At 39.8% G+C, this 25,483-nt stretch overlaps 1 protein-coding gene across 1 annotated transcript in view; it reads right to left on the reverse strand.

Annotated features, from left to right (window-relative positions):
* The window catches only part of LOC114666523 (NACHT, LRR and PYD domains-containing protein 12-like), a 67,940-nt gene extending 44,158 nt beyond the window's left edge, over positions 1-23,782 (reverse strand). Inside the window, exons 1-3 of the mRNA XM_051919814.1 lie at positions 23,637-23,782; positions 11,657-11,829; positions 7,181-8,897 (exon numbers count right to left, since the gene is read on the reverse strand). Of these exons, the coding sequence (XP_051775774.1) occupies positions 7,181-8,897; positions 11,657-11,720 (1,781 nt within the window). The 5' untranslated portion in view covers positions 11,721-11,829; positions 23,637-23,782. The remainder of the gene's footprint in view (positions 1-7,180; positions 8,898-11,656; positions 11,830-23,636) is intronic.
* Positions 23,783-25,483: the final 1,701 nt, after the last annotated feature.

Below are 25,483 nucleotides of genomic sequence, written 5' to 3' on the forward strand. Positions count from 1 at the left end.
ATATATATATATATATATATATATATATTATATTATATATACATACATATATAATACATACACACATACACACATATATATATATATATATATATATATATATATATATATATATATATGTGTGTGTATATATATGTGTATATATATATTATATATATGACAGCAACACTCATAACAATGACAACACAATTACATATATATATATATTTGCAAACTGTTTCTTCTTTATTGAGGTTTTCTCTTGGAGAGCTTTTTTCATTTCATTGAAAATTAAAGCAGCAGCTGCCAAATTATGTAGCTTTCTTATTAATTTTTCAACATTGTGTAAAATAACTTTATAAAGTAACATAAAAGGTTTAAATACTGGTTATCCTTTTACACTAAAATATTACTAAAGAGATACAAAAAAGTAAAATGCATATGTTCTTTTTCTTTAAGGAGATTAAATATTACTGAAGAAAGAAAAAAAAAAAGTAAAACAGCCAAATGGGGCTATGCATACAAACTTAAAAGGTTTAAATAAAACAGAAATATACACTTTTATTTTTACTTGCTTAACTTGTGGAGGGTGTATCCTGTAGCAAAACCCTAACTTTTTTCGTGAAAGCCCGTTTCAGTCAATAAGTCTTAAAAACAGGTGCAAAGATATTGACAATAAGCTACGCAAACCCACCAAGACATGGAATCGTTTAAATCAAGTATCATTACATCTTCCTTTCTTAAAGAGAAGTAAGGCAGTACTTATAAGCTTACATATATATATCCATCCATTATCCAACCCACTATATCCTAACTACAGGGTCACGGGGGTCTGCTGGAGCCAATCCCAGCCAACACAGGGCACAAGGCAGGAATATATAGACATACATACATATATATATATACTAGCAAAATACCCGCGCGTCGCAGCGGAGAAGTAGTGTGTTAAAGAGGTTATGAAAAAGTAAAGGAAACATTTTAAAAATAACGTAACATGATTGTCAATGTAATTGTGTTGTCATTGTTATGAGTGTTGCTGTCATATATATATATATATCTGTATATGTGTGTATATGTGTGTGTATATGTAGATAGATAGATAGATAAAGTATCTATCTATCTATCTATCTACATATACACACATATACAGATATATTATATATACATATACACATATATTTTATATATTTTATATATATATATATATATATATATATATATATATATATATATTTATACACATACATACACACATACATACATACATATACACACATAGATGCACTTACAATAACATAGAAATCAATATAAACAACATTAACATCATTATCATATGAGAATATGAAGTAATATATAAGAAGCACATTTCATATAAATATAAATAATTAAACAGTAAAATCTTCTTGTATAATTTGCTACCGTGGCTTTTCGTTGGTCTGTCCAGGATTTTAAATCACCTGTAGCTTGCAAACTGTTTCACCTATTGACTTGAAATCTGGTACACATATAATACGTCACGTCTGCTATCCGCTTTATGGGTGATGATTGTATTACTCTTTTTATGTTTATTTTATTTTAGAATCAACTCCTATCTGCGCACACCAGGGCGGCCGTGGGCAGATGCGTATGGTGTATTCACTCCATGTTATCGTGCATTGCGCTGTCACTGGTATTTTGATAAAAGAATTTGAACAATATATAAGAAGCGTATAAAATTAAACAGTAAAACATTAACATTTAAGAAGTAAAGTTACATTGAGTACTACTGCAGTGCCTTCGGGTATACCTCATTTTTTTTTGCCCATTACATGCTTAAATGTATACATTTTTTGGTGTACCTACCCGAGAACACGCGACATATAACCGACCGTGGGAGAAGCATGGATTTTAAAGAAGCGTTGAGTTCATCTGCTGGTCTCCCTCGTGGAATAACTGGTAATGTTTCACTAAAATCTACAGCGAGTAAAACGACATTACCTCCTTTTTTTTTTGTACGATCTCTGAGATGTTGCTTTTTTCGGTTCAAGGCTTCATAAGCTCTTTTATGTTCCATGGTGTACTTATCCCAAACCATCATCTTTGAATGTTGCAAGACTTTCGCCTTGTATGTAGATCGGGGTAATTACATTCATTGCATTCCTAGTCTGAATCACAATCTGATTGTATGGGTGGTTACCTGGCACTGTAGGGTTGCCACCCGTCCTTTAAAATACAGAATCGTGCCGCATTTGAGAATGAAATTGCGCGTCCCGTTTTGAATCAATACTGGACGGGATTTGTCCCGTATTTTTTTTTAAAGCAGCGTCTCATGCAAATCATCCCACACGCATTTTATGAAGATGCCTCCTTTCCTACTTTTGATTGGGTAATACTTGATGTCATCGTTAGTTTGATTTGTCTTTTTAACTGTCCAGTGAGGAGGGCGTGTCTCTTAAGTAGAGTCTGCAAAGTGTTAGCACTGAGATGTGGCGTCAGCGCCAGAGCTGAAGCCCCTAACGTTGCGGTCAGCAAGTCGGCTAACATCCGCCATGTGCCGTCTTTCAGTTGCGAGAAGCAGATCATAGAATGGTTGAAACTGTTGCCCCTAACGTTGCGCCACGGCGTGTGGTTCGTTTATACCTCGTGTCTTCTCATTAAACTTTTATCTCGCGAATATGTTATTGCAATCCGCAGCGGGAGCGTTTCTATAAACTTAATTTAAACTTACGTTTTACACCGTGCTTTGTTTCCCTTATGAACATGCTTGTATGCTTCACTCGCTCCCTTCTCAATTGTTTAATTAATTTTTTGCTCTTCGCTGTTTGCGGCTCTTCCTTCATTTCCCCCTACTTCGTTCTTTTATCTCGTGAATATGTTATTGCAATCCTTAACGGGAGCGTTTCAATAAACTGATTGAAAATAGTTTTGCATTTACCTTTTTAGTAAAAGGCGAGCTTTTAAGCCTGAGAAATCACCCCGTAAATGCACACGTTTAATTGCACATGTGTTAATATGTATGGTTACACAGTATTAAAAGACAGTCAAAAATTAACGTCATTTACCTTCGTTCCCGCGTTTGACTCGTGCTGTAAATCTCTTCCTTGTTTTTAGTTCACGTGATTACGTAGGAGGCGTGATGACGCGATACGTGACTCCGCCTCCTCCATTACAGTGTATGGACAAAAAATATGTTCCAGTTATGACCATTACGCGTAGAATTTCGAAATGAAACCTGCCTAACTTTTGTAAGTAAGCTGTAAGGAATGAGCCTGCCAAATTTCAGCCTTCCACCTACACGGGAAGTTCGAGAATTAGTGATGAGTGAGTCAGTCAGTCAGTCAGTCAGTGAGGGCTTTGCCTTTTATTAATATGTATAGATTATATATAGTGGCAGACGGCTGGGGACCCTACCCAGTGGGGACGCCTGGAAGGACCACGAGAGGTACAATACCTCTCCTAGGCCACAAGAGGGCAGCCGCCCTGGTCTGCATGGAGGCCATGGGAACAGGGCTGGGAAGCTCATCCCTGTTGAGGCATGTGGAGGATTAAGGAGCCCTGGAATACAGCACTTCCGCCATAACTGGAAGGGCTGCCGGAAGTAATTCCAGGAACACCCAGAGTGCATCTGGGTGCTCATATGGCACTTCCGCCACACCAGGAAGTGCCATCAGAAGATGATCAGAAGTACCTGGAGCACATCCGGGGCATTATAAAGGGGGCCGCCTCACTCCAGTAGATGAGCCGGAGTCATGAGGAAGGAGACGGAGCTTGTGTGTGGAGGAGTAAAGGCGACAGAAAGAGAAAGAGCAATCTTGCGACTGAATTATTGTGTGTTGTGCCAAAAAGAAAAAGGCAAAAACGTGTGTGTCTTGGACCTTGGTGTCATGTCTGCTGTGCACAAGGGGGCTGCATTCCCACTATATTATAACACACACCTTTTTTTTTTTTAACTCTATAAACTTCTATCTGTTCATTCATCCATCATCTAAAATCTTTCATCTTGTCAGTGTACTGACTACACAGAGTGTCAGCAGTTTTGAATGGAAATGAAATCAGGAGATGTTAGAAAGTTTAAATAACAATGAAAAAGTTGTAAATGGGAAGTCAAGAATTAGATAAAACAAAACTCAAGACGTGTAACAAAAATCATAGTCAGGAAACAGCGCAGGAAATTCATAAACCAACACATGAACACGTAACCGGAACCAAATTATAAGTCTTAAATCATTGTCTATGAATGGGGCAAATTTTATAAACAGAGAAGTCATAACATAGTAAATAAATACACTACTGGTTTGCATGAAGAGCCCCAGAGCAGAGAGAGCTTTTATATTGTTGCGCTGATGACATCATACGACATGATTTTTGGGACAAGCCTAATAACACTTGGCCAATGCATCAAGGCAACTTGATCAAAAATGACAGGTTCTAATAAGAAAGACAAATGGGAAATAAGACTAAAAAAAAAAAAAAATGCTGCAACACAAAGTAAATATGACCAGATGATTCCTTGTCTCTCAAAACCCCAAAAACAATGTTGAAAGAAAATTAATAGACCAAAGAAAACATTTGAAAAATTAAAATTGTAAGTCAGTGTTGCGGGGTACAAAATCTGTACATTTTGTTCTATATTTTCATTATATACTGCTCAAAAAAATTAAAGGAGCACTTTTTAATGAGTATAGCATCAAGTCAATGAAACTTCTGGGCTATTGATCTGGTCAGTTAAGTAGCAGAGGGGGTGGTTAATCGGTTTCAGCTGTTTTTGTGTTAATGAAATTAACAACACGTGCACTAGAGGGCGCAACAATGAGACGACCCCCAAAACAGGAATGGTTTAACAGATGGAGCCCACTGACATTTTTCCCACCTCATCTTTTCTGACTTTTTTCACTTGTTTTGTATTTGGCTACGGTCAGTGTCAATACTGGTAGCATGAGGCAATACCAAGACCAATAGAATACCAGAATTGGCAGGTCCACTACTGGTGCCCTGTGCTTTTCACAGATGAGAGCAGGTTCACCCTGAACACATATGACAGATGTGAAAGGGTCTGGAGAAGCCGTGGAGAACATTATGCTGCCTGGAACATCGTTCAGCATGACTGGTTTGGTGGTGGGTCAGCGATGGTCTGGGGAGGCATATCCATGGAGGGGCGCACAGACCTCTACAGGATAGACAACGGGACCTTGACTGCCATTAGGTATCTGGATGAAATCCATGGACCCACTGTCAGACCCTATGCTTGTGCGGTGGGTCCTGGGTTCCTCCTGGTGCACGTCAATGCCCAGCCTCATGTGGCGAGAGTATGTAGGCAGTTCTTGAAGGATGAAAGAATTGATACCATTGACTGGCCCCCATGCTCGCTGACCTAAACCCAATAGAGCTCCTCTAGGACATTATGTTTTGGTCCATCCAACGCTACCAGGTTGCACCTCAGACTGTCCCTGGTTCAGATCTGGGAGGAGATCCCCTGGGACACCATCCATTGTCTCATGAGGAGCATGCCCCACTGACGTTGTCAGGCATGCATACAAGCAAGAGGGAGTACGATTTGGAGTTGCTGCAATAAAATTTCGGCACAATGGACTAGCCTGTCTGCCGCATCATTTTTTCACTTCGATTTTCGGGATGTCTTTGAATTCAGCCCTCTGTAGGTTGATCATTTTCATTCCCATCAAATGATGTAGCATCCTTTCGTGCCTAACACATTACCATGTCAGTCCATATCAGTAGAGATAGCCGGCAGGATTTTTTTCCCCATTGAGATCTGATGCGTTTTCAAAGTGTGCCTTTCATTTTTTTGAGCAGTGTATTTTGCTCAAGACAAAACAACAGATGAACTTAAAATACTTGCATGGACAGTTAACATCAAAGGCAATCTGTTTTCCTGAATTGTACCAATATCAGTACCATCTGAGCCGAGCATGAATTCAGGAGACGTCGCAAGCTGTATTGATGATTTTATCACCTGTGAAGGGAAGGGCACCAGGACTAAATTGGTTTACAGCTCGAGACAAGAGATTGTTAAAACATTAAAAAAAATTGTATTGCTTGGGAAAACAGACGTAAATCAAACTGATGAAAGAGTTTGAGCAAATTCATTCATCATATTGACAGCCAGCCAATCAGGTGCATGTAGCAATCGCATCTTGCAAAACCCTCCGGTAGAATTTTATAATAAATATACCTCGTCTGAAGAGCGACATCAGAAGAAGAGAACAGAGCGACGTCAGAAGAGAACAGAGCGACGTCAGAAGAGAACAGAGCGACGTCAGAAGAGAACAGAGCGACGTCAGAAGAGGGCGCTAGCAACGTGCATGTTTTTATCTGATTGTCAGCAAAGCATCTCATGAACAACTACAAGTGCTAGATCACAAGCCGCCTGCGACATAGTCTTTAGAAAAAGCTTACAAAAAAAAGTATATATCCGGACTTTACTATCAATCTTATTTTCTATTATTCTTTGTTCTATTTGGTATTATTATTCATGTAATAAATACCACGTTGCTTTTAACTTGCTATGCTTTGCCTTTATGTCATGAGTGACTGAAGTAATAAGGTAGATTTCTTTGAGCACCTGGTGCAGCCAGAGGTTTGCCATACGCTTTGTGCTGCGAGGTTTATTAAGGCTGAGGGTGAGAGCTCCACCCAAAAGCAGGGAACACTATGTAAAGTAAGGCACTCTTGGCTGATAAATGGCCTACAGTCAAGGATGCTGAGCCTTTGTATGTTTGTATATATTCTTGGAGACGACAAGTAATATTTAGGTCCGAGATATCTTTAAAACATCATATGTTGTTCGTGCCATAATAAGTAAGTCTCTTGGAGTGCGGAAAGAGTGACAAGTTGTGCTATTCCTAAGGCACTTGTGTGGTTTAAAGTGCTAGAGGTTAATCAACGTGTGTGTGTCATTCATGGGGCACTGTTGTGGTTAGGGTCTGTGTGTATGCATATATCTATGTATGTGTGTGTGTGTGTGATAATCTTAAGTTGCGAATGTAGTTCCCACCCAGTAATGAACCTGATGAGTACACTTACCCCTAGGTAAAGGGTAAGTAGAGGGAAATACTGCGATAATACAGTCAGATCATGACAGTCTGGGGCACAGACAGCCAAAGCTTTTCCAGGAAACAGCGGGTGCAAGCCAGGACATGACCCTGGATGGGATTTAATGTCCTCCACTAGACTGGCAGCATACTCTACTAAATTTATTACTTACATGACACGCTTACAGAGGCTGAGAGCTGGCAACATCTTTTTCAGCGCCGACAGGGACATATCTGAATGAGAAAAATTAAGTTCCTGCACTTCTCCACAACAACTGATAACTGTATTAAGTGCAGAATAATACAGAGGATTTAATGCTGCAGGAGTACAATCCAGTTTGAAATCCTTTCCAATCATGTCAATTATCAATTCCTTATTCATAGTCTCAGCCAGCCAGGTAAACACTTTCATCAGTTCATTTTTATCTCCACCCTGAAGAGTGCTTTGAGCTTTCTCCTTCACCCACTCCAGGATCCTTTCGGCTGGCTTCCTCTGAAACTCTTTCAAAACTCCTTCCAGCTTTTCAGTGACAGTTAGATTGGCCAGTCCTACCAGGAACCGAGTAAGAACATCATAGTCTCCTTTTTCACAGGAATCTAGTTTTACAAGCAGCTTTTCGATGTCCTCTGGGGGATCAAGGAAAAAGGAGCAAGCAGCCATGAACTCCTGCATGGTGACATTCAAATATTTGTATGCTGTGTGCTCGAGTGTGTTTTCTCGCTTTAATATCTCAAGGAGGAAATCGGAGTTAGCGGGACAGGACAGTGATGACTGCAGACCAAAACTACTAATCTCATACTTTTCATAAAAGACACTTGTCTTCTTGGACAATCCATAATACGCCATCTTCCCGAGTTTTGCCAGCATGCACTTCTTTTCCTCTGGTTCTTCACTGTAACAAGACAGAATGCTATACAGAAACATTACCAATAGTTCAGTGTTAGTTTGAGGAGGAGGAGGAGCACTTTTGTCTCCTGTAATTACGGTGAAGTGGTCCAGTAGCACACAGCAGATAACTCTGCAGTAAAATGGGATGTGGGCCACTGAAGAAAGCATAGCATTTTGTTGCACATATTTAATAGCCTTGTTGCTCTGAACCGTATTGGCAAAAAACTTCTGAATATACATCTTCTGTTGCTCAGGGAAGAAGCCGAGAACCTCTGCAAATCGATCAAATCTGTTCACGGCAAGAGACTGCAGAGCGGATGGCCTACTTGTTATCAGGACTGAACACTTCTTCAGTAACGCGCCACACAGCAGGTTGATAATCAGGATGTGAACAGGATAGGGGTCTTCTGGGTTTAAGCACTGTGTCCTTTGTGCAAAGTTCAGTTGGTACTTGTACTCATCCAAGCCATCAAATATAAACAAGACAGACTCTGGCATGTGCAAGATTTCCCTCATCACAAGGTCCGAGTCATTAAGGTGTTTGTAATACCTCATAATGAGCCTGAGCAAAGACATCTCCGCCTCTTCTTCTTCTTCTAGAAGGTTGAGCTCCCCAAATTTAAACAGAAACACATACTTGAATTTCTTGTACTGTGTGTCTCTGGCCCAGTCAAACAGAATTTTATGTACTGCAGTCGACTTCCCAATTCCAGCTGCTCCGCTAAGCAGGACAGTGCATGGTTGAGTGTCACCACGGGAATCATTTTCAAAAATCTGGGGAATACTTATTTGCTTATATAACTTCCTTATTGTTTCGTCCCATAAAAGGCTGTTCCCATCTGCCATGTGCTGAAGCGAAGTGTGAGCATTGTCAAAGTTGTGTCGTTTACCCACTACTAGCTCGGTGTATCCATTCTCCCAACTGGCATCTGCTGCAGGCACCTCATCCTCTAAACCTTTAATCCATTCAAACACAGCTCTTTTGTGTTTCACTTGGAGGTCTAAAAACAGCAAAGAGAACATGTTAGCAACTGATCAGCAGATGCCGAGACAGAACGTGAATAGGTGTTTTTTTTTTTTAACAAGAAGCGTAAACATACCTCCAACCATTTTCTACCTAACTTACTAAGCTCAAGGTTGCTGGGATAATTGGTGCAAAGAAAAAATGAAAATGTCAGTGTGTAAATGAAAGACATTTTATGTCATTATATATTATTTTCCACTGTGCCATTTGTAGAAACAAGGCCTTTTTGCAAAGGATAATTTGCTCTCAGGAAATAAACTGGAAACTGTCTGTCTGGGGCCAGTCAGCAATCAATCAGTTTCCAGTAAGTTACTGTGGTCTGTGAGACAAATCTAATGGCCTTACGTGCATGCATATCCACTGTGGTGCCAGTTTATTAAGTACACCATCACTGTTATCCAAGTTCCACATTCTAACACGTTGTACATCGTGTAATAGTAGCTTCTGACAGCTTCTAGCTTCAGTAAGTGGACAACTATGGATTGGAATATTGTATCCAGCAGGGGGCGTTAGCTCCCTGGGAATTAGTTCTTTTGTAATTGTGGCGTGTTCCACAACCGAAAACTATATAGATATAATATAAAAGGGCGATAAACAAAAAAGTATCACTGAGGGAGGGGTTGTCTGTCAAAGTCAGCACGAAACTGAATCCTCTTTTGCCTTGTATGGAATGGCATGATTCACCTACTGCAGTGGGTTGGCACCCTGCCCGGGATTGGTTCCTGCCTTGTGCCGTGTTGGCTGGGATTGGCTCCAGCAGACCCCCGTGACCCTGTGTTCGGATTCAGCGGGTTTGAAAATGGATAGATGGATAGATGATTCACCTAAGTGGGGGCCTGCACGTGAAGAAAGAGTAGAAAGCCTTGGAACATTGCCAATGGACAGATGGGAGATAACGTCATCCGATCCTGAAAATCCTTCCACTGCACGGTGAAAATGGCAGACTCTACACATCGGGCCCCCACTCCCGAACTGGGTTCTTGCCATTGGCTTCCTTCGTCTGTTATGCAGCGTAAGCCGTCATTAAACAAAGCTAAGCTATTTCTCCTATGTGATTTCTTACCGCCGTTTCACCTTTTTATATTATATCTATATAGATTTGGGTTATGTAACACTCTGCAATTACAAAAGAACTCATTCCAGGCTCTCTGCTGGATACAACCGGGTTCTATGCTAAAAGCAGTCATTTATATAGGATTTTTAGCAACACGAAATGTAAAACCTTAAAAAGTGTAATTGATAAAGTGTCACACACTGAACAGAACTGATTCTGAACATCATGATTACGTTAAACTATTATTGTTGTGGTTTGGACTGACTTGTTCAGCGAGTTTATTCATAGAAAACTGAAGGGGTTAAACATAGCATATCTGCATTACCTTTAAAAGCGCCATCTGTGCTTTGTGAACTTAAAATGTGCCACCATACTGACCTGGTCATGCTGTGAATGATGATGGTCAATCATGTTAGTTTTTAACCATTATCACACTGTTTGTGAATGCAAAATGGTTACTTGGAGAACTTTTTGTCATTTTGTTAAATGAAGTATATGAAAAATAAGAGTGATCAAACTAGGTAAGTAAAACATGATTGAATTATAGAGAAAGCCAAAGGAGCAGAATTAAGGTAAATATACACCAAAGCTCTGCCTGAAGTGTCTGGCAGCAAGCGTGTGATCATGGCAGCACAGCGTTTGTTTGTTTTTTTTTTTTAAATGTTGTGAAACTTGTTTACTTGTTTAATATGACTTATGCTCAGTATTGTGACTCGTTTATCTAAAGAGCTATGACAGACGATCAGGGACCTTGCTGCACCAGGACACCTGGAGAAACAAAGGACCGGGAGAGGGTCAATTTCTTCCCGGGACGTAAGAGGGCAGCCCCCCGGATTGCATGAGAGCAATCAGCTTGGAAGTTCAACCCAGTGGGGGTCCAGGGCCACCACCAGAGGGCGCCTGGATAGTACCGGAGCTGTGGACTGCAGCACTTCCGCCACACCAGGAAGTCCTGCCAGAACAGGGACCAGGTACACCTGGAGTGCTTCTGGGTGCGTGGCGGAAGTGCTGCTGGAGCACATCTGGGTGCATTATAAAAGGGGCCGCCTCACTCCATTTGGGGAGCCGGAGTTGGGAGGCAGAGGACAGAGCTTGCAAGGAGAGGAGTGGAGGTGGCAGAAGAATAAGGAGAAAGATAATAGAATGTAAAGGACTGAGTTTATTGAGGCGATTAGTACACTGTGTACTGTGTGTGCAGAGGAAACAAAAATTAAAAGTGTGTGTTCTGGACATTGTGGGTCTGTGTCGCTGTCTGTAGCTGGACTGATCTTTCCACGGAGCTCTAATGCAGGTCCCACTGTCCAAAAATGTATAAAACAAGTAAAAGATACAAATGTCATAAAGCCAAGAATTCATCTGTTATTACTGGGACAACATCAGAACATCAAATGATACAATTTTAAGTTTAGCAGTGATAGATGACAGGAAACACACATATATGATAGGGAAAAAAAAAAAACACAAATGAGAAGAACTGAAAAATACAAAAACAAATAGAGAAAAATCAAAGCATCTGTCCTGTCTGTCATAAGATGGCACTGCAGAGAGGCACTTGTGGATATAAATACATTCTGACTGGAACTTTAGTACATTAGCACTAGTCACACATTTTAGCTTGCTTTAAAAATAAACAATTATAAGGTTTCAAAACCAATACTCTTGAAAATTTAAGTTATTCTCACCCGACTGAGGAGCACTTTTATGATCACATTTTCTTTTTCTGGAGAAGTTAAGAGCCGAATTCATTTCTGCGTTGGTTCTGTTAAAATGTAAGTCACACCTAAAATGCGCTCAGAATGCGAGTCTCGCCCCCTCTCCTTCATGCATTCCTCAGAGCAACATTCACTGGCAGAAACTGTAAAAAGAAGAACAAACATGCCAATGAATGGTGGTTAACAAAGAACTGAAATCAGGGACCACACCCAAGTAGTTGTTTCACAATTATCACGGATCAACAGGGATCAGGGCCGGATTTTCCTATAGGCTAACTAGGCTTCAGCCTAGGGCCTCAAGATCAAGAGGGGCCTACATTCAAATTGTTAGCAAAATTAAAATTACACTATTCTAAAAACAGTGAACACTAAAACACTGAACCGAAAATAAGGAGAAATTCTACGCATATGACTAATAAAGAAACATAAAAATGTATTGGTTAAGATCAACGCTTATTACATATTTTATTATCTCTCATGTAATTTACAAACTTAAAAATGGAAGGTGAAAGGGCCTCATAAGTGGAATAGCCTAGGGCCTCTTTTCATATAAATCCGGCCCTGACAGGGATGCATGAGAACACAGTTCCTTGAAATCTACATGTTGTAAATATCTTGTCAGTACTTGGCGCCCGATTTTGCACCTAAAATTTTCCATCTGTTGTCGCTGCTATTTTGTATGCGGTTGACACCTTTAACCACAGTAACTTACAATTTTAAGACATGGGCAATTGTTTAAATGGTCTTTACAAATGCAGCAAAAATTATGCGACTTGCTGACTGTTGCAAAGTGAGTTGGAAGCAAAAAACATTGTTCCCCTAACTTTGTGGTTTACAGTCAAGTGCCCAGCCATCACACACCACTGCCTTTTCTTAAACCATTTAGTTCTTTGCAAAGCCATCAACTTATAAGTGAATTAGCAAAATATATAACTAGCTGTGTAAGCCCGGGCTCCTAGAAACTAAAAAAACTGAAATGCAGAGTCAGCGGTGTCGTTTTGTAGATGTGCTCGCCCCCTTTGTCTATCAGCAGCTAAGCGAGTTTCTCTCTCGTTTGTCTTTCCTTGGTGGGTTCACTTTGGCGACAGAGTTGCTTTCTTTCAGCTTCATGTTGTAGCCTCGTACTTCTTTCTTCTTCCGACTTGTTAACTTGAGGCTGCCTTGCCGGCTCTTTCAGCTTTATGCTGTAGCCTCGCACTTCTGGGCCAGACAGACACACACTTCCATACATAGACATTTATATATGTGACTAGGGGCTCGCTTCGATCGCCAACCCCCAGGCCTGTGCTACACGCTACTCACTTTGCGGTTCTGCTGCTCGCATATGGGGATGCAGATGTACAATTTAAACAGATTGTTATTTTCATTGGCATTGTTACATATGCATAATAGAACTAACTATTTTACATTACAGCGAGTAATTAACCATATTAAAAAATAGTAAAACGTAATAATTTGAAAGTAAATTATATTTCATGCTGCGTTAGAGGTATTTACTGCGTAATACAATTTCGTTCCGTTTGGATTTGAAATTAATACGCGAATACTTTTTAAACTCACACTTTAACTGTAAAACTTCAGAAAAACAACTTTTTGAATTAAATTTACGTCAATATCGCATTGAATTTTGATTCTGTGTTTGGACTTTCATTGTGACAACACAACGTATACTGCCTGTGAGTGAATTTCGTTTCTTTCTCTCTAATAAATAAACCGACATTTTTGAATGTTTGTCTCTGTGATTTGTTAATTGTCTTTGCAAAAGCTACCCTAACAGGAAACTGTAAACGTTTTAATACGTATGGCATATCACGATCTCCTTTGGTGTCTATCACGATCTCCTTTGGTGTCTAACGTTATCCCCTGAAGATGTACTACATTACTTTTCTTGGATACATCCTTCTTTCTACAGTAATTCATGTGGATGAAAACTGGACGGTGTTAACGGTTGTATATATTCTTCGTGATATTGTAAATTGATGTTTTCATCTTCCGCACCATCACCACCAACTGTTTCAGCAGTCTATTGATACGCATTTAACCAATTTGCCTGGTAACTAATCGACATTTTTGCCGTTAATTTGTTTGACTTCATAGTAACTCGATGCTAGGATTGCCCATGTACTCATTTCTTTTGTTGATAACCCTTCGGGATGAAATTCTTCAATAAGATTTGGACATAATGTGTCTTCTTTCATTGGGAACTTAAAGTGAGTAAAATGTAAAAATTTATAAGAGCTAAGAGAGAGCAGGAACTGTGTCTGTCAAAAGCATTCACACGAATGAGAGGTGAGTGCCGTGTGTATGACTGAATACACAGGTCTACAAAAAAATATTTTTTGTTTGCTACCGGGAATTTCCGACAAGCTCTTTATTAAGTTTTTTACACCGATTTCATATGTGAAATCGGAATTAAGCTGGCACGTCAGGTTTTTGAGATACACACCACTGATGTTTTGACACTTTCGAATATCGATATATCAAGACAACACCTGCAGTTTGAACTCTGGCCCACCAAAATTGTTTTGACGTGTTTATTCTAAAAACAAACCAGAAGACGATACCAGCATGTTCTCCATAAGCTCCGCATAACTCTCTGCTCTGTGACTGCCAAGAAGATTCTGGACAACCTGCACAAATGTCCATGCTGATGATTCAGTTGTCTTCAGTTCCCTTTTGAAGTCATCGTCAAGCATCAGTTCATGGATATCACGGCCAACAAAAACACCTTCTTTAGTGTTGGCTTCACTTTTCTCAAGACCAATTTTATTTCTTAAATGCATTGCCGTTTCTGTCCATCTCCTTGACAAAAATTTTCTAAGTAATGGTTAATCTAATGAACAAAATGTCCTGAAATGCAGTGTTAAGGAAACAGTAAAACCGACTACCTACTGCAGCGTCAAGTCTGAGTTGTGTCATTATGCTCAAGAGTCATATAAGACTTGGTAATCAGTAACAAATATTTTTTCCGCTAATTAAAAATGAATAATTTTTAAATAAAATTAATGATAAGGTAAACAACTCACAGCTGTCAGTAGCATGTGGCATCCCTAGTAGAATTACTGGTATTTATCAAAATGGTTATCCATCTTTACTGTCCAATCACCCTAGCTGTCCAAGACTTGGAACATCAGAACTAAAAAACGGGCCATGCTGGACGAAAACAGTTTTCAGATTTGCAGTCAGCAAGTGCAATTTATTAAAGAACAGGTGAAAAAATCCCAGTAGCAAAATGCTTGTTGACCAGTGATATATGGTTGAAAGGAGGATGAGACTTGAAAAAAATCTCATGGCCAAAGTCTCAGGGGAATTGAAATTATCTCTTTGAAAAAGTCTTGTCTCAGGATTTCCTTTTGTAATAGAGAGATAAGCATCATCAAAATGAGTCAAAATGTCTTACACAGATTGGTCTACAAGGGTAAAGGTTAATACAGAGGCTTAAAAGTTCACACATAGCAATAAAAGCTACAGGAAAAACAGAGACCTTGATTAGGCCAAGGCTTATAGACCTTTGAACTCAGAAAAGACAAAAAATATAGCAGTCTACTAGTCAGAAGGTGGATTCCAAAGCAGACATTCATGTACAGACAAACGGTTACTTTATAAGTCAAACCGACACATTTGTTTATTTTTAAATAATAATCAAATTAAGAACAAACACTTCAGATAGGTTACTGTCAAAACACAAGAACAGCCAATTAGAGGTGTAAAGTTGACAGGCCTCGAGTCCAGAGTTAGACGTGCTCATCCATTTCCGTTTTACTGTAGAGGTGAAAGGTGATTTCTATACCCCTGATGGAGGATAGACTGAAGTGAATCAGCCTTAAACTCATTTCTCCAAATATGTAAACTCATCGTAGCTGTAAAGGACTAATTATGACCGAGTCACATTTTCAGTCGGGCACTAGCAACAAGTACAGCCCGGCTTCGGTCGTGTTCCCAGCGGATATCTGTTGGTTACTCTAAAAAAATGTGCTCAATAGGAAATGTTTAGGAGTTGGTAAAGATGTTGCTGGTTCAAGTGCAGCCCAAAATTAAAACAAGTTGGACACCGTACGCATGGCAAAACATTCAGGTGCATCTGATGACTAAGTTAAGCGAGTTTTGCAGTTTTCAACAACGGGTAGTAGCTTTGCAGCAACGAGTCACATTTAAAAAGTAATGTCAATAATAGAATGCAATGATGTGTTAGTAAACAACATTAAATATATACGCTTTTTAACAGCACTTTACAATGGAGTTAAAAATGGGGCACAAAGAGGCTGGTGGTGGCTCAATAGCTTTCATACACAGCAGATTAGAATTCAAGTCATGTGAAAATGGCATCTATGGATGTGTGTTAGTGATGAAGGGACTGTGACTAACCAATTTTCAATTTTCGTGAACATAACATTTTTCAAAGTATAAATAGCAACTGAAAAATATCTGTTAATACAAAATGATCAAATCTCGCATAAAATCAGGCCAATACTTCTTCATGCACCTAAAAAACTGTGGAACAGGTCTAAGCAAGAAAGTAATAAAACCTACAACAATGTATTGTTTTATTTTTGTAATATTCTGTTCTTTTCTCGAACAGGCTGTTTCCCAGTCATGCCTCCGACAGTTCATCAGAACACCAGAAGGCTGCATGTGGCTTCTCACTCCACCTGACAGGAATGAGAGTGGAAAGTAATAAAACACGTAATGCCCACGGATAGATAAATATTAGTCTACTTGTCCCCAGTAAGAGCTCTGCACTCGCCTCATTTCTGTCATCACAAAATATTTATACATTTTAGTGAATGGACATTCATCTGCATCTTATTACTGCACACTCACATACCAAATTAGGTCTACAACAAGGATTACGTAACTGCGAAAAGTTCCAGTTTTATGAAGGGTCACATGTTAAAAAGCTAGAGTTGTAAACTTGTATAAAATTCAAAATGACTATTTACAGTGGTGAATATGTGAATACCTTAAGTAAAGCTACTATAAAGGGATGCCCCTTCAGTATCAGCTTTCAAATCCTGGTTGAAGACTCACTATTTCAGTTTAGCACACCCTGACTAGAGCTGCGGATTAACTGTGCAGACTGCATCTCTGTTGTTGGTCATTAGCACTAATATGATAGTTCTAATTTGTTACTAACCCTCACCTATTCTGCTTCTCTTCTCGCTACTTAAATGTGCCACTTGGTGCCACTGCTCACCTGCCAAGTTGTTTTGCCTAAAGTCATCTCTGATGGAGGATCGCAGGAATCGTCGGGTAGAGGGGTCCTTTCATTGGATTGGCTGGCCCAGCACTGACTCAGCTGTGGAATGGCCAATATGGGGAGGCAGCTTGATGGCGGAGGTCTCCAGGACTCTCTGAACAAATCCAAATCATATTATGTGATATCATGTGCTGTTAATTTCTGCTCTGTACTTGTAATATCTTTATTTTACTATTGTATTGAGGATTATTGGTGTTTTGTTGGGTCTGTATCGAAGGAGTGACACTTCATAGGAGTGACATACTGTATGAAAGGAGTGACATAAATACCGTATTAAAAGGAGTGACATTTTATCGCAGTGACATAACGATGGAGTGCCAAATTATGATTAAAATTTTATTTCAATAATTTGTTATCTTGCTTCAACAGAGAGCAGGAACACAACTGAAAGTACGGTCGCCAAAAAAATCATTGTCGCCTCACCTACCACTTGGATGGTTGGTTGGATGGTTGTCACTCCTTTGAAATTTATATCGGAGGTTTCACTCCTTTGTTATGTCACTCCTTTGAATAGGACTGGTTCTGTTCTGTGTATTGTATTGTATTTAATCCCATCTTTTTGACACCCACTGCATGCCCAGCCCACCAGGAAAGGGGGCTCTCTTTGAACTGCCCTTCCCAAGGCTTCTTCCATTTTCTTCCCCTACTAGGGTCTTTTTTGAGAGTTTTTTCTTGTCTTCATAGAGAGTCAAGGCTGGGGGGCCGTCAAAAGGCAGCACCTGTTTAAAGCCCATTGTGGCACTCCTTGTGTGATTTTGAGCTATACAATAATAAATTGTATTGTATTTGTATAAAGGCCAGTAGGTGTATATCATTTTGTACATAGGTTTGGGCCGCTGTGATGAGTCTTCAACTGTGCATGCATCTCTGAGATGAGTGTCTTTTTGAGCCAAGTGCCAGTTTACCTTTCTTGACATCGTGCACCAGAAGGCGTGAGCTTATTCAGTGTGAGCAAGAACACGCAGGTGGCTGGTTGCTGTGTACTATAACACGCTTCACCTGGTGGCGATCAACGCGTGTATACTGTGCAAGGCATGTATGGGATCCACTGAGAAAAGAAGCGTGTTCACGGCTCACCTTGCATAGAGAGCTTCGTCATCGCTTCTTACAAGAAAAGGAGATGGAAAAAGAGAAGGATGCGACATCGGCAAACTTCTGTTCCAAGACAGCCGCTTCGCCCAGGAAAGCAAACTCAGTCAGTGTCAGTAATAGGAACCACAACATAGAGAAGTGTGTACATTGCAACAGGTACATGTCGTAAATGTAGGAAGGACGGTCCTTGTGTGTGTGTGTGTGTGTGTGAGAACTGTTAATTTAATCTGATGATTGCATATAGTACGGCACTGACCTCTCTGTACTATTCTTTCCTCTGCATGTCCTGGAATACAAAAGAAACACCACCATGCACCAAAATGTGGAGACTGGGCAAGATTGGCGGAAAATAAAAAAAAAAAAAAACCACGCGGTCACCAATTACAACCGCAAGATGTTACGCAGATGAATATGAATAATATGAATAATATTGCATCCGTGCCATAATGTTTTCCAAAATGTACTATACAGGTCATAAAATGAGTAATTCCAAATATCATATATACCTATGTCTCTGTTTTTTGTCAATGTGGCTTTGACATCATGGACCATAAGGTGCATACGAATTCAGCGCGAGCAGGAACACGCAATAAAACTAAATAAAAAAAAAAAATTCAAGTGACGGTGAGATACGAAGAAGGCAGATTCACCAGCGTTTGTGTGTCAGCTTTTATACCTCCAGATCAGATAATTTCCAGTTCCATTGTCTCAAAACACCACTCACATCTATAGTTATTCCCAGTTTCAAGTGTTTGGGGAAACGTAGTATGTATTGTGATTGTGACTGGCAGAATAAAAGTGTAAAAAAAAACTTTTACAAGTACTATAACTGTACACCGGCTGTTACAGACGCAAACCAAATGTATGTTTTTATTGTATAATATTAACAATAAGAGCAGCTCACTACTCAAAATGGTAAACATACGAGGCAGTGAGGATCAAACCGGGGGACTCTTGATTACAAGTCAGTAATTCCTACCACTGCGCCACGGAAGCCACTGCATTATTCTTGAACCTTTTGTGAAAGTGTTTATTTGATCTTTGGACTTCAGGCTTCACACATTACATAGTTTATGTCTACATTTTGTCATTTATTACTAAAATACGAAAAATGTTTCTGTTTTAACAATGTGTTTACACAGATTATTGTAGAAACTGAACACACATGAAATACATGTGTTCCAAATAACGATCTGTTTCCATTCTACAACTCCAGCACTTCACTCCAAGATAATCAAGGCTGGAACTGGGAGAACTTTGTGCCGTTCTGCGGCAGTGGGAGGATGGAATAGTAGGCTGCTTACTGCTTGTCTTGATCGGCACATTTACAAGACAAAAGACGCTGATAGAAAGGTGCAAAGGGATTTACGAGTTTTTTCGTAGGCTTTGGTAATTCTAGTGTTAATGACCATGGTATCGCTGTGCTCGATTGGCCAGCAAACTTGCCTGACCTAAACCCCATAGAGAATCTATCAAGAGGAAGATGAGACACACCAGAGCCAACAATGCAGATGAGCTGAAGGCCGCAATCAAAGCACCCTGGGCTTCAATAAAACCTCAGCAGAGCCACAGGCTGATCCCCTCCATGCCACGCCACATTGATGCAGTCATTCATGCAGAAGGAGCCCCGACCAAGTATTGAGTGCCTACATGGACATATTTTTCAGTAGGAAAACATTTCTGTATTAAAAATCATTTTTTTATTGGTCTTATGTAATATTCTAATTTTCTGAGATACTAAATTGAGTTTTCATTACCTGTAGGCCATAATCAGCAAAATGAAAAGAAATAAATGCTTGAACTATTTCACTCTGTGTGTAACGAATCTATACGAGTTTCACTTTTTGAATTAAATTACTGACATAAATTAACTTTTCAATGACACTCTAATTTATTGAGATGCACCTGTACGTGGTGGAAGTTAACTAAAATATATTGATTGCTCTATTATTACTTACTGCTCTACACGATGCTCTACGTTACCAGGAGCAGGCTCTTTGCTTTACTTTTTATGCAGCTGTATGAAATGTTTTGTGAAACTCTATTGTTACAAGGTTTACAGACACTGTGCCAAGAACTGTTGCGTGTTTTTTCCAACTGTTCCTCTTTTAATGAAGCATATGACCACCGTGTTAACTCTTCAAGGACAGCAGTAACTGGATTTCTCTCAAAGTTTCTAAGAGGACCTAGGAGTAGCTTTTCACCCAGATATGGTGTCATGTAGGGCTTCCAATAACAATTATTTTGTAACTGATAAATTAATCAGTGAAATAATCAATGAATTAAACAAATAATATTGTCCAAGTAATTAAAGTAAACATAGCGGGTTGGATAATGGATGGATGGATAGGAAAATGTGTTGTAATTGTAAACATGGAACCTAAAAGCAAAAGACGTTAAGTTAATAAAACACCCTTTTTAGAAAATAAAAAAAAAACAAACGAGATGGGGGAATACGTATGCAACAAGAATACTGAATTTTACATGAAGGCTCGAAAATAAATGCATATTCTGTGTTGAATATAATCAATTTAAATAAATGATTTTTATAAATATTTATTTATGTAAATTCAGTCTAAGACTCATTATACATGTATTTTTAAAAAATTTGCTTAAATTCAGATGTTCATTGACACTTATTCAAAGGCATCCCAAATACAGCTGCAAGGTTATTATTATTATTTTTTTTTTTTTAAATCAAAGAGCCAATGTATATTCAGCATAAAGCAGTTTAATGATGTTTGGAAAGTATAAATGATACAAACTGACAGCAAATTACTGGAGATGGAAACTCGTATTTCTTGAAGTGAGGACTAATGTAAAACCAACGTACCTTGCTTTTGCAGCTGCAGTGTATTAAATCATTCTAGAAATTTAACTTCTCTGTAAAGTTCACTTTGACACTGCTGACTCTAAAACAGATATGAGTTTCATTCCAATGGGGCACTAGCTGCACTGCCAACCATTTTGTTTTCCTATTCCTATTTTTTGTTATTGCTATTTCATTTAAATATTCATGTATGTATTTAGGTCAACTATTTCAGTGCAACTTCAACATGTTTCTTGCAGAGCTGTTCTTGATATTTGATTTCTTATTATTTTACAATTTCATGTCTCAAGTTATAAAAACAGTGATGAGCAGGGCTGACAATAAGCACATGAATCAGTCTGTCTGGACTTTAAAAGGAATACTCAACCAAAAAATGGTATTTTTTTTTAATACAGCATATGTACTTTGAAGTGACAGTCAAGGAAAAGTTTTAAATTAAAGTTCAAGGACAATGAATAGAAAACGTTCATGATAGTAATAGAACCCAATAGTTACCAATACCATACAAAGGCAAACAATATGAAAAATGTCCACCGACAAAAGAAAAAAGAAAATCTGACATTACAGGTGTCAGATAAACCAGGTTAGTAATCTACGTTGTACACTCATCCATCCATCCATTTTCCAACCCGCTGAATCCGAACACAGGGTCACGGGGGTCTGCTGGAGCCAATCCCAGCCAACACAGGGCACAAGGCAGGAACCAATCCCGGGCAGGGTGCCAACCCACCGCAGGACACACACAAACACACCCACACACCAAGCACACACTAGGGCCAATTTAGAATCGCCAATCCACCTAACCTGCATGTCTTTGGACTGTGGGAGGAAACCCACGCAGACACGGGGAGAACATGCAAACTCCACGCAGGGAGGACCCGGGAAGCGAACCCAGGTCTCCTAACTGCGAGGCAGCAGTGCTACCACTGCGCCACCGTGCCACCCAAGTTGTACACTCAAAATATGCAAAATGCATTTTTTAATATAAAATATTGTTAAATAGGAACTTCTGGAAAAAACACCACACATCATAAACAGAATGTTAAAGCCTTATGGGATTGTCTTTTTGAATTGAATATCCGCCTCTCCTCCTTATTCACTGTCTTCAATTCAAAACTACCCACAGCTTCAAGTCTGGGATCACAATTGAATTCTGCACAAAACCACAAATTATCTGTTGATCACAATTTCGAATTATCTTATATTATTTTTTGCATTTTTCCACTGCAGTAAGACTAAGAGGCATATTTTGATATCTCTTAACATTTGCCTATTTTTGCTATTGGGGGTATTGAATAATGCTTAATGTGGCAGAAATATTAATATATATATATATATATATATATATATACATACATATACACACACACACATACAGTACTGTGCAAAAGTTTTAGGCAGGTGTGAAAAAATGCTGTAAACAAAGAATGCTTCCAGAAATGGAAGTGTTAATCATTTATTTTCATCAATCAACAAAATGCAGTGAATGAACAAAAGAGAAATCTAAATCAAATCAATATTTGGTGTGACCACCCTTTGCCTTCAAGACAACATCAATTCTTCTAGGTACACTTGCACACAATTTTTGAAGGAACTCGGCTGGTAGGTTGTTCCAAACATCTTGGAGAACTAACCCCAGGTCTTCTGTGGATGTAGGCTTCCTCACATCCTCCTGTCTCTTCATGTAATCCCAGACACACTCGATGAGGTTGAGATCAGGGCTCTGTGGGGGCCATACCATCACTTCCAGGACTTCTTGTTCTTCTTTACGCTGAAGATAGTTCTTAATGATTTTGGCTGTATGTTTGGGGTCGTTGTCCTGCTGCAGAATAAATTTGGGGCCAATCATACGCCTCCCTGATGGTACTACATGATGGATAAGTATCTGCCTGTATTTCTCAGCATTGAGAACACCATTAATCCTGACCAAATCTCCAACTCCATTTGCAGAAATGCAGCCCCAAATGTTCAAGGAACCTCCTCCATGCTTCACTGTTGCCTGCAGACACTTATTATTGTACCGCTCTCCAGCCCCTCGACGAACAAACTGCCTTCTGCTATAGCCAAATATTTCAAATTTTGACTCATCAGTCCAGAGCACCTGCTGCCATTTTTCTGCACCCCAGTTCCTATGTTTTCGTGCATACTTGACAAGTAACAAGTCCGGGTAACTAAAACTACTTAAAAATAGAAGGAGAAAAAACGTGTCGACCTGTGGCAAACACGTTTGAAAATGTCCAAATGACATTAACAATCCAGTGCAATAAAGATAGCTATTTAGGAAACAAACTTTTTTTTAGTAATTACAACAAGGCCGATTTAAAGATGGATAAAAAGCAGCTTACTATTATATTAGAAAAGTATGGCCATTCAGATAGTTACAAGTATATGGAATACGAACGGAACCGAAACAAACAGGACTCTAAAACACTACCGAGAAGACCGATAAAATGGGAGCACAGTAAAGATGTTACCCAAGTCCCACCACAGCTAAAATGAAAAACGAAAGCTAATACACCAACCGGATATACGTAAGGCTCTGCACATGGGAAATGAAAGAAAGGGGCTGCGTAGGATTAATTAAAGTGAAGAAAGATGTTAAAGGGTACCAGAGGGGTGACATAAGGTACAAGAAGGGAGAAACGAAGACGGAACCGCTAGAACGAGCTGGAATGGGCGGCACAGAACACCCAAAAGAATCAAGAATTAAGCATAAGCAGTACAAACTATCAAATCGTGTCGCAAAGCTATTCGGTTGTAAAAAGACTTACTTCTTGAAGTCTGGAACGCTAAAACTGTAGAATTTCACGTGAGTTTCAATACAAAACAAGAGCAGGGCTGGAGTTAGCCTGCAGAAGCCAGAAACGTGCTGAACAGCCAATCGGATTGCACGTTTGTGTCACATGATATATATAGCGAAAACTCCGGGAAGTGTCGTGTGCGCGGCTCAGCACCGCCCGTAGTCATTTGATTGACACGTCAGCGGAGCCGCGCTGCGGAGGTCTGCAGAGCGACTGTTTTTTTTCCCCAATAAAGACAATTATATAAAAACAAAAATGCTTATGCAGTAATGAGAATTATGAAGGACACGGTTCAGAATTAGTCAATACATGAAGACCTTAGATCATTTTCTGTCAATGGGATCGGCTTAGCGGGAAGAAATGTTAACACGTTTATTAATAGATACAAAGAACTTTTTTTGTCCCCAGGGAGAAATCTGGCTTTTTACAGAGGCACTTTAAATTAATATCTACATAAACAGGTAAGTAATTAATAAGTAAATATACACACACAGGAAATAACTAAAAAGAAGAAAAAATTACGAAAAAAGAAAACTTCTAACTTGGCTGTCACAGTCACAGTGAAGCATATTGCTGTTGGTATAAAGGGAGCCCCCACGCCATCCCCCCGCGTTTGTTCTGCTGAATAATTCGTTGGTTGAAAGTCCTCAGGGCTGGTGTGTCACAGAGAGGATATGCAGCATTGCTCGTAGTGGCACTCAGGCTTGTTTTCATTCTCTCCTTCGGTGCGACGTCCTGGGGGTCCAGAGTGCATCCCATAACTTAGCCTGCCTTTTTAATCTTTTGAAGTGATGTGATGTTACCAGCCCAGCACACCACAGCGTAGAACATCAGAGAATTGTAGAAGATGAGAAGAATGTCACTACCCACACTACAGGAACACAATCTCCTAACAAAAATGAGCCTGCTCTGTCTTTTCTTACAGAGTTCCTCTGTGTTCTGAGACCAGTCCAACCTTTCATTAATGTGGACCCCAAGTACATGTAGGAGTGGACCACCTCTACATCCACTCCTTGAGTGCTGACCGGACACAGAGACTCTTTGGTGTGACCAAAGTCAATAACCACTTCCTTGGTTTTGCTGATGTTAAAAGGTCTCCTCATGACTCCTCTTCTCTGTCTTGTCCCCCTTTATCAATACACCCCATAAGTGCGGAATCGTCTGCGAATTTCTGTAAGTGACCTGACCTGACCTGCTCTTATATTTAAGGTCAGAGGTGTACAGAGTGAAGAGCAAAGGAGAAAGGACTTGTGGTGAGGCTGGTCGGCTCCACACTCCCTCTTCTGTTTTGAAGTGGACACCGAGGATAACGTAACCAGCTCAGCCTGCCAGATGGGGACAAACACAAAACACACTGCATGGGGTGGGTGTCAAGGTGAACAGTGCTTTCATTAAAACAAGGTACAAAACAAAACAGAGAGCCCAAATTAAAGTGCAGTGCAGTGCAGCCATCCATAAAACAATAATCCTGTAAGAATGAACAGTGTCCATGTGGAGGTTAAAATCCATCAAAGAAATAATGAGGTAAGAACTCCAGCGGGCATTCCTTTTTTTTTTTTTTGGGAAAACCTTTGAGCTGCAGTGCCCCTGTCAAATAAATGTCTTCTTAGCTTACCCTAATGGGGTCTTGCAGACACCAACAGGCACAGACTACCTTTATCTGGCTCGGGTCCTCATCTGTCCCTGTGAGGCTCCATCCTTCCTGCCCAAGACGGAGGCTGCCATTGCGCCCTTACAGACCCGGGTCCTCAGTGCAGCCATGAGGTGCCCACTCCGAGCCTTGCTGTGTTCCCACCGCTGCCAATCCCTAGCACTTC

Source organism: Erpetoichthys calabaricus, chromosome 16, assembly GCF_900747795.2.
Source record: "Erpetoichthys calabaricus chromosome 16, fErpCal1.3, whole genome shotgun sequence".
NCBI lineage: Eukaryota > Metazoa > Chordata > Cladistia > Polypteriformes > Polypteridae > Erpetoichthys > Erpetoichthys calabaricus.